The 10215-nt window shown below is 42.1% G+C and overlaps 1 protein-coding gene across 1 annotated transcript in view; it reads right to left on the bottom strand.

Annotated features, from left to right (window-relative positions):
* Positions 1-5149: 5149 nt before the first annotated feature.
* Positions 5150-10215, bottom strand: part of LOC133130036 (glyoxylate reductase/hydroxypyruvate reductase-like) — a 7084-nt gene continuing 2018 nt past the window's right edge. The window contains exons 4-11 of the mRNA XM_061244250.1: positions 9941-10071; positions 7805-7877; positions 7527-7643; positions 7001-7089; positions 6410-6511; positions 6053-6188; positions 5702-5832; positions 5150-5490 (exon numbers count right to left, since the gene is read on the bottom strand). Coding sequence (XP_061100234.1) covers positions 5369-5490; positions 5702-5832; positions 6053-6188; positions 6410-6511; positions 7001-7089; positions 7527-7643; positions 7805-7877; positions 9941-10071 — 901 coding nt within the window. The 3' untranslated portion in view covers positions 5150-5368. The remainder of the gene's footprint in view (positions 5491-5701; positions 5833-6052; positions 6189-6409; positions 6512-7000; positions 7090-7526; positions 7644-7804; positions 7878-9940; positions 10072-10215) is intronic.

Below are 10215 nucleotides of genomic sequence, written 5' to 3'. Positions count from 1 at the left end.
CGCTCTCCTGACCGCGGCTTCCGCCGCCGCCTGCTTCCGTTGCCCTGCGCGAAAACCGCAGCCAGCACAACAGGAAGCGATCAATAAGCCTGAAAATTGCATAATTAACTTTGCTTAATGACTTGTGTCATGCGAGACACACAGCGCTAGGCTTCTACAGACTCCCGCGGAAGGTCGGTCGGGTCTGCCAGCACAGCTGATGCGGGGGTTAGCAGTGTTTTATGAGATGGTAAACATTTTATGGTAAACCTTGGGGTGGATATTTGACCAATCAATACATAATCTTTCAAGTTGTTTGGGTCTGCGCTTGCGCTTGTTGACCGCCCTCTTCAACCACAAATCCTTCATAGGATTCACGTCTGGAGGATGTCATTTTGTCGGGTAACCATTTCAGAGTTGATTTTTGAGGTGCGCTTGGGATCATTGTCGTGCTGAAACATCTATTTTGCAACCAAGTTTCCTGGCAGAGGAAATTAGATTTTTGACCAAAATATATTTTTCAGAAGCCCCGAGTGACCAATAGATCCAAAACTACCCCGAAACATCAAAGATCCGCCACCATATTTCATATTAGGAACAGAAGGTAAGCTGTTCATTTTCAACACAAGCTTACGCCAAACCCAGTGCTGGCCAAAAAGGTCCATGTTGGTCTCATCTGATCGTGACACCCGGTATCAGTTCCAGTTGAAACTCCAGTTCTGTTTAGGAAACTCCACACGCATTTTATTATCGGCCCATAATAGAGGCTTCGTGATCCCCCAAGATGCCACCAAGGTTTGCAGGTCGCTAGCTATTTTAGATTCTTTGCCTTCCACATCATCTTCCAGGGGCGAGATGTACATACATCCCCTACCAAGTAGGTTTACCCCTGTTACACTGGTTTTATAACTTAATTATGGACCTATTTGTGGAATGTGGCATCTTTAGTTTTTATTTATTTGTTTGTAATATGCTCCCGGCCTGCTTTTTTATTTTTTTATTTTTTTGGATTATTATAATTATAATTATTATTTTGTAAACATCTGACAGTATTAGTTTAAGGTTCCAGTATATTTTAAGGTTTGCATTATAACTCATTTCCTGTTTATAGAGCCTTTTTTGTTCATTTTTATCTAGGGTGTGAAAAGGTTCTGTACTGTAGCTTTTCAGCAAGCGTTGTCACCTATTTTAATTATTTTCTTTACTGTTTAGTTGGAGCCAAAAATAATCCACACATGCAGTAGGCTGTGATTCGGTCTCTGCTTTTTATCGATGTATGCACTGTATAGCTTTGGGTTCTATAGGATGTAGTCTCTGCACTTAACAACACCCTAATTCCTTTTCCTGTTTCCATCCTTGGTGCAGTTGATGATCTCATGGCTGTGATGCTGTGGTGCATATATCTCCCAGGTTGTCCCTGTCGCTCTGTTTATTGGCACCTTCCCTTGACTTGAATCTCAGCATGGCCAGGTGCTGAAAATGCCAAGCAAGCAAACTAGGTCTTGTAAAATTTCTAATAAGACCTTGTTTTGTCTAGACCACCACTGACTGGCATCAGTGGGAATATAGCATAATGCAGGGTCATTGAATGGTGTACAAGGAGAATTTCATTTAAGACTAATAAAAACCAGTAATGTCAGCAGACCAATGGTTACTAGCATATCACTGCCTTTAGTGCAAACATTTATGAAATATGACTGGTTTTTTAAAGAAATATAATTTAAACAGAGTAGTGAATGTGTTGCGATACTGTAATCATTAGAAATAAGCTACCTGTTTTAAAAAATATACTTCAAAGTGTCTTACCTTCCAGTAACTGAAACCTATTAATGTACGTACGAGTATCTGCTGTTGTCATTTACTGGCATGAAAACCCCTTTTAAATGTGTTGCATCAAACAAACTGCCACACGTTTAATAGTAGCTTTACTTAATAGCACCTTTCATACATACATTCATACAAAGATGTATGTAAAAAAAAATGTACAAATCTGGCCCCAAATGGTAAACTTGGATCATCCTTTTTTTAAATAAATAAAATTTAAATCATGTCCTCATTTCCTGTACTTGCTGTTCAGTTCAATTGTCTGATACCTGCACATGCGGGGCCCTGTAGGTAAATGAGGTGTTGAGTATTTTGCAGTGTATTGTAAATTGTAAATACACTTTTTCACAACAGTATGTTTTCACCCTTTTGCATTTTGGAAAGGGTCCAGCACTGCACAGCTGCTGAACATGCATCCTTGAACCTAAAAGCTTCAGAAGGGAAATTAAGTTCTTAGGTGTTCTGCATGCAAATTCAAGCAAGAAAATCATTGCTAAGGCAAGGGTGATCTTCGAGGTCCACTGCAGTTTTCACGAAGTGAAACAAATGCACGCAGGTCGACCATGCTATGATGTTAAACACATAGCTAAGAGGCCGTTCAGAAGATGCATACAAGTTATAACTATTGTGTGGGGTTGCTTGTTTTTCTGTAATTTAATTATTTGAAGATCTGATATCAAGGCATTATTAGGATTGACTTAAAGGTATGGAAGGACATAAACATTAACTTTTTGAAATGAGTGAGATGAGAAAAGCAAAAGATTTGGGGATTTTTTTAAACCGCACATTCAAGTAAATTCAGTTCAATATAGAAACACTCATTTCACAGAGATCTGTCCGATAGCATGGCTAGTTAGTATTTTCTAGTTCCACTTTACCAAAATGTAACTCCAATCTTATTCTAAAAGGGCCGGCGTGGGTGCAGGTTTTTGTTTTAACCAGCAGTAACACACCTGATTATACTAATGAACTAATCGTGGTCTTCAATCAAGACCTTGATGAGTAGAATCAGCCTTCTTAGTCCTGGGCTAAAAAAACAACCTGCACACACAGTGGCCCTTTCTGGATAAGATTGGACACCCCTGGTGTAACTGATGAACAATGAACACACCTGTTCTGGATTGTTCTTATTATTTTCCCTCAAGTTCAGTGTCTTGTCCATGCCTCTTGTTTAATGCCACCTGTTAGCCTTTCTGTGTTATCCTCAATGACCTCCTTGTAATTTTAGCATTAACCAAGATATCACCTATTCATTTCAGAGCCGCATTTCCCACTGTGACAGTGGTTACTGAGGTAGTGCATTGTCTTGGTCAGAAGTGTTAGTCTGAGTCTCAGTTTGACGTTATGTAACGGAAAAAAAAGAATAAAAAGTTGAAATGAACAGGCACCCTTGGTGAACCCAGGACTTGGGATTGAAGACACAGTACCAGTGTTGTCCCAAGACCAGATGACCAGTTGACCCTGGACCCCATTCTCATGGTGCTGTCTGCAGTGATTATAATTTTTATTTCAAGTGGTGTTAGTTAGGGCAAGGGCCTATAATGTGCAAGGCATTGATTCTCTTCTCACCTCTATTATTGTATTCCAATATTGATATCAATGTCTATAGATGCCAGGTCCATTCATTCAGTCTTGACAGAAAATTATCCGGGTAGAAAACCAGCTTTCTGACCTTCAAGAATTCATTATTATATGCAAAATGTAAATGTCTGGTAGCTTTCACCTAAACTTAGTTAAACTTAGTAAAACACCCTGTGTCAAACAATATGGATTCCACAAGTCATTCTACTTGTCGCCTTTTAAAATGATGGTTTTGGTTTGAACCAATGTATGGAAATTTGAATCTAGTACATCTGCTGTCCTCATGTCAGTTGCATTGACACGATGTGCCATTCAGCCAATCAGCAGGCCAGCTGAGGGAGGTTGACTGCTCAGATCTTAGGCGCACACCCTGAAATGTGCCTGTCCTGAAGACTAATGCTAACATGCAGCAGCAGGCACCTGTGTCAAACCAATCAAAGTGACTATTGGTCACAAGGCAAGGAAGCCAATTCCTTGTGGTGCCTGTTCCCCTTCAAAGTTGCTGCTTGCGGCCAAAACTACAATTTTTAGCACAATTTGGTCACCTTGGTGGCCATTTTGAAGTGTATTGTTGGATGGATTTATATAAGTGTACTGTGTAAACATTTTGATAGCATAATGGTGAATTTGACAATGTCACATTAAAGATGAAACAAGTAAATGCCTTATGACTTTGGCCTTTTTACGCCCAGGTTATGAAATGCCAAATATGAAGGAATCATGTGCCCTGCTTACACTTAGGGGCCTCATTTACTAAGACCTTTAGCAGGTGCAAAACATTTTAGCACACACAAAACTAGCACATACAATAAATGGTGCAAATCAAATACCAGGTCATGTCATTGGTTTTTGCTTGTGCTAAAAGATAAAAGGTGATAAAGGTCTTCATAAATCAGGCCCTTAATGTAGTGTGAGTAATAGAAGATTAAATGTGTTCACTTTTTAGAAAATATGTGAACAAATTTAAGTGAAATATTTAAATGATGTACCATATTTCATTTTCATGTATAAATTTGAATAAAGATGGAAAAATCCAGAGAGTATTTTGTTTGATTTAATCCTCTCTGTGCCAGGGAATATAATCAGTTGGAGCAGAAGATCATATACTTCAGATCCAAAATATTTCATTTCACTGGCAGAGGACATACTGCATTTGTCTTCACCTAGGCCATGTCTGAAAGACTTTGCAGACTTCATTCATTCAAACCATTACAGGATGACTTCCTTTGATCCTCATAGGCTCAGGGATGGAAATGACAAATGTTTCTCTCCTATATCGAACACACTAAAACACCACAAAAAATAAACACACTTCCCATTACTAATACTGTTATTCACTGGCAACATTGCGTATTTTCACCATGTTCTTATGATAGGCTATATATTATTATAGCGTGTGATCAGATAAAGTTCACCTAGGTGTTGTGTCTGCCTAATTACTCTCACCAAAAGCTGAGGTAGGTCGGGTTTGTTCAAATTAACCTGCCCCGTGGCAGATTCGTTTCAGACCATAAGGCACCATAGTTACATGACATTATATTAATGGCATTTGGCAGACGCTCTTATCCAGAGCGATGTACAACAAAGTGGCAAAGTAGTTACTGACACAGGCTTTCTTTGATCCTCAAAAAATGATTTTTCCTACATTTCGATTTAATACATCCGGATAATCTTGGTTTCTGGAACGGACACCAGGGTGAGGTCAGACTTGCTGAAATGTGACATTTGACATTTTACGAAATAAAAACATCTACATCTTTGTGCGTGTGCTCAAAAAAAATATTTTTAATTTGTAACCTCATATCAATAGGTGAAACTAATAGCTGGAAAGCTGCTCCCTTGTTCAGATCAGGGGGACTGACTCGCCCCCACTTCTGTCATCCCTGCCTTGAGCACAAGTTCCTCCAAGCTCCGAGTCCCATGAACAGGAAAAATGAAATTCTATGAAGAACACTGCTAGGTAGTCAGTGGACAGAAGAGGGCGCTAGAGTATAAGCTCGCTGGGCATGGCTGTTCCCATCACCCCCGCCAGCAGGTTGTTGGCTGACAGCGCTGCCATTATTCCCTGGGTGGAGTAGGTGGCACTGCCAATGTGGGGGAGGACCACTAGGGGAAGACAAAGGACAAAAACATTTTTAAAAGGCACTGCCCATACCTGCATTCATAAAATTAACAGGTGTTAGGTATTAGTAGTCAGTTGTTAAGCCAAATTATGGTTGAAATTAAAACGTGCAGGACAGTAGATCTCCAGGAGCAGGGTCGAGCAGTCCTGGTGTAAAACAAGGCCAGTAGAAAGCTGAGGAATTAAGAAACTCACCACAGTTTTTGAGAGACAGCAGCGGATGGTCAGTGGGCAGGGGCTCGGGCGTGGTGACGTCCAGGCCAGCCGCGGCGATCTGACCGCTGGACAGAGCCTCGTACAGGTCCTCCTGGTTCACCACACTCCCTCTAGAAACAATGCACACAGACTCAAGGGGGGCGAAGATGACAACTGGTATACAGGACAGGGAACAAACAAAAACATGAGAAACTTGGGAGGATAAAGAAAGACAAACATATAATCAAGATGCAGGTAAGTGGGGGAAATTATGTCTTTAAAGATTTGAAAACTGGATGGGGAAGAGTTAAATGAACACATGAAGAGAAACATGAATCGCGACACAACTACCTGCCGGTGTTGATGAAGACTGCGGTGCTCTTCATCTTACTGAAGACGGCCTTGTCACACAGCCCCTTGGAATCGGGGTTGAGGGAACAGGACACCACAACAAAGTCGCTCTCAGATGCCAGCGTATCCAGGGGCACTGTCCAGCCCCAAACCAGAGACAGAGAGGTGGGGTTAGCACCAGAGGTGGAACATTCAGGTTTTGTTCCAATCACCTGTATTTGCTCATTTGCAGAATTCTTCAGCCAGGTGGCAGAGGTCATTGGTGAAATCAGCTGTGTTAGCAGTGAGCTCATGTGTACAGTCGGTTCACTCCGCCCCCCACAACCCTAAAACAGCCCCTGCCTGGTGCTCCCCTACCGTGCTCTCCCTCCACCTCTGCGGCCTGGGGCTTGACGGACCGCCCGGAGTACAGCAGCCTCTTCACTCCGAAAGGCTTCAGACGACGGGCGATGGCCAGACCTGTGGGGGTGAAGCAGACACGTCACATTCAATGCAGCGTCCTTCATTTACCTGCACTGAAGCAGTGGGGCACTTGCACATGCACACAGAAATACATACCAGATAAAACACGGTTGGCATATTCTCATCTGGGAGAGCCACAGTATCTGCTGAGATTTTTCTGTGTATTTTCAGTGTTTGGTGATTCATTCAAATTGTTGTTTGGCTAAAGAGTCCACACACGTTTCTAAAGCTTAGATTGGCTATGGCTATTGGCTATGGATTGAAGTCCCCCATGCTGTCTGAAACTCCTGGATTAATGGGCTGATGGGTTAACACAGACATGGAAGGTATAAAGGTTCATGAGGAAAGGAGCCAACGCTGGGTCTGCTAAGGTTAATTGCAGTCAACAAATAATCTTCAATGTGAAATCAACCCATTGGAATGAGAACAAACCACCATGTTCAACCCCTGCATCTTTATTTCCAAACTGTGATGTGATTATATTACCTATGCGCCCGAGGCCGATGATACCGACTGTGCTGCCAGTCAAACCGTAGCCACACAGCCACAGGGGCTTCCATGTGCTCCAGCCACCACTGGGGGGGATAGAATACAGGGTTAGAGAAGGGACAGCTATGCAAACTCCACCACACAGGGCAGCAGGTCTGCTCACGGCTCATGCTCATTTGTGTGCTTGGTCACATGCTCAATGAAGAAACGGCAGGGTAAACTGTATGCCGCGGCAGATGAACCAGTGATAAACACTTGGGCCAAACGAGGGCGCAAAGTTTTACGTCAGAGCATTTTCTGGGAAATAAAAACATCTATATCTAGGGGGGAAAAATTGTCCCTCGGAAATTATTTTTTTAAATATGCAGAATAGAATGATGCACGCAAGCTGTCTAATAAGCTTGATGAGCGGGTTTCATAAGGTTCCCCAAAAAGTATGAAAATGTCTGGGGTTGGGGTTATAGGTGTGGTTGAGATTATAGGGTGTGGCTTGGAGGTTGTTGTGGGTGTTTGTAGCGCTGACCTCTTGACCTCTTGCACCCCCTCTGGTAGCCGGCGCGCGGTGGCTAGCAGAAGGGCGACGGACAGGTCCGCTGTGGCATCGGAGAGCACATCCGGAGTGTACCCCACTCGCACCCCACTGCAGAGGGAGAGAGGGGCATGGAAAGCCGTACACAGCTCATGACACCAACACGTACGGTCCCCAGCTGTTTTTACCCATTTCTGTGAGTGGTCTGTGACATCTGTAAAAATGTTCACTTTTGGAGCGGTGTCAGGAAGGAAGCAGCACTGGATGCTCACCGTTTCTTGATTTCATCGATGGCTAGGTGGTCAAAGCCCACAGAAAAAGTGCTGATCACCTTCAAGTTGGGCCCTGAAAAAATAAAGAATAAATAACAATAATCACATAATGATACTAGTACTATTATGAATAATAATAATAATTATAATAAATACAATCAATACAAATCAATACCTAACTGCCCATCTTGCTGCACAGCCTAATGGTAGCATAGCTCATTGTTGTTCCTTTTCCTGGAAGGCAGGGATCATGAAATCACGGTCATTGGGCCTCATTTATCAATATTTTCGGAAATCCCTGTGAAAATGTATGTGTGATCAAAGCGATCTAACAAATTCCACCGGATTTATCAAACAAAACAGAGCTTTTTTTGCACCCATTTGTTTACGTTGATAAACAGCAATCAATCGTAAACAAAAAGTATATGCAGAAAACTTATGACTAGGATAAACTGACGTCCCTAAAATACCCTATAAGGACCACAGAATTCAATTCCAGGCAATTTAAAGAGATAGCAGAGATATATGCTGTGTAGCCAACACATGATCTGATTAAAAAAAAATTATTATATTATTGTGTGTGCTACAGCTACTTTGTAACTTGTCTTTACAAAACATGAAAATGTATATTAAAACTTATTTAGGAGTTAACATCTTATATGCCGTTTTCTTATAATAAACTTGAACTTGTTCATTCTGTTCAAAAGTGGAGGAAGAAAAGCGGATTGTCCAGATGGAGAAACAAAGCAATGTGCCGAACTAATGCGCCAAACTAATATTGAAACATAGAATGTTGCTAATTAGCCTACTTTTGTTTATATAGGCTACATAAACTACATATGTGCCACATAGGACTGGAATAAAACGAACATTGTTGGTGTAAAATGTGGTGAGCTGTCCAACTGTACCAGCTGTAGCCTATACACACTGGGGGTATTGCTGTTGTTGTAAACTCTGTCTTGATTTACACATACTAAGGAACAGGTACCCCAAAAATGGTTTGACATAAAACTGGAGGCAAAGTTATAAATTATAGGAGAGACGTTGATGTCTGGAATTACCAAGGAGGGCGACAGCGATACGTTTCCACTGTCCTGCACCAGTCCCCAAGAAGCTGAGGAAGGAAAGCCCCTGAAAATGGAATTGGACAGGAATGGCGTGTGGATCTTCTGAGTTCTGGCTCCAGTGTGTTACACAAACTCAGGAGGTGTCTGGGCCGTCTGAACTGACTTGTGAGCCTCACCAAATTGGCTAGGGCTTTGATTATGTGCTCTCCCCGAAGTAAGCCATGCACTAAATCTTATATTAAAGCAATACATGTAAATAGATAGACAGGTCATTACACTTATATAGTGCCATTACACTTATAAACTCGCCTCAACCACCAGCAATGTGTAGCACCCACCTGGGTGATGTAATGGCTGCCATTTTGCGCCAGAATGCTCACCACACACCAGCTGAAGTGGAGAGGGAGAGAAAGTTTTTGCCAATTCAATCAGGGGATAAATAGGTGTCAGCTTGAAAATGCTACAGCCTCCCCATCACTGTAGTGGGGCATTGGAGATCATTTGACCAGAGGGAAGATAGCCCCCTACTGACCCACCAACAACACTTCCAGCAGCAACTACTAACCAAGCCCACACCTGCTTAGCTTCAGCCATTTGACAGGAGCTGGGTGCATGGCTGCTGGCTAAATGTAAAGTAGGTCAGCCATAGAAACAAAGGTCTAACTTAAGACTCTAATTCTAGCAAACTTTGTTTACGTGTTTTATGGAATTTATATTCAACTCCACTTAAGCATAAATTAATCAGGATTACCGGAATGAAAAATCACCCATTTTAATCTTGCTTTTTATATGATATGAATAATTATAATATTCAATTGGCGTATTAAAATAAGTTTCCCACCGTAAATTAAAATAAAATATGAATTCGTGGAATACTACATTCAGAAAACAAGCGTTAAAACCGTAAAAAAGTGCGTTCAGATCCTACAAAAAAACTGACATCCGAAAACTAAAAAAAAAACTGGATAAATCCCCATTGTTTGTGTAAATGCATTTCCGAAGAATGGATTTAGATTTGAGGGCCAGATTTCATGATCCCTGGTGTCAGGATAATGGCGGCGATTCATACCTGCTGCATCTAACACCTCGGTGTCGATGCGATCCGTATAAAGACACAGCAGCCCGTGGGCTCCAGACACGCCCTTCAAAAGCTCCGCCCTGGGCACAGGCTCTTCAGAGTCCCACACGGACACCTTGCACCTGAAGCCAGGTACCCAGAGGGGACAACGCGAGACAGGGCAGGGGAAGGCAATAATTTCGAACTGCCCATTTCTCCAGTAAGTTTAGAGTACGAGCTTCGCTATGTGTTCCTGAATCTAAACACCCCAAAATCCACATCCTGCA

This window comes from Conger conger, chromosome 6 (assembly GCF_963514075.1).
Source record: "Conger conger chromosome 6, fConCon1.1, whole genome shotgun sequence".
NCBI classification, from domain to species: domain Eukaryota; kingdom Metazoa; phylum Chordata; class Actinopteri; order Anguilliformes; family Congridae; genus Conger; species Conger conger.
The sequence above is the reverse complement of the archived record's forward strand: the minus strand, read 5'-3'. Positions and strand labels throughout refer to the sequence as shown.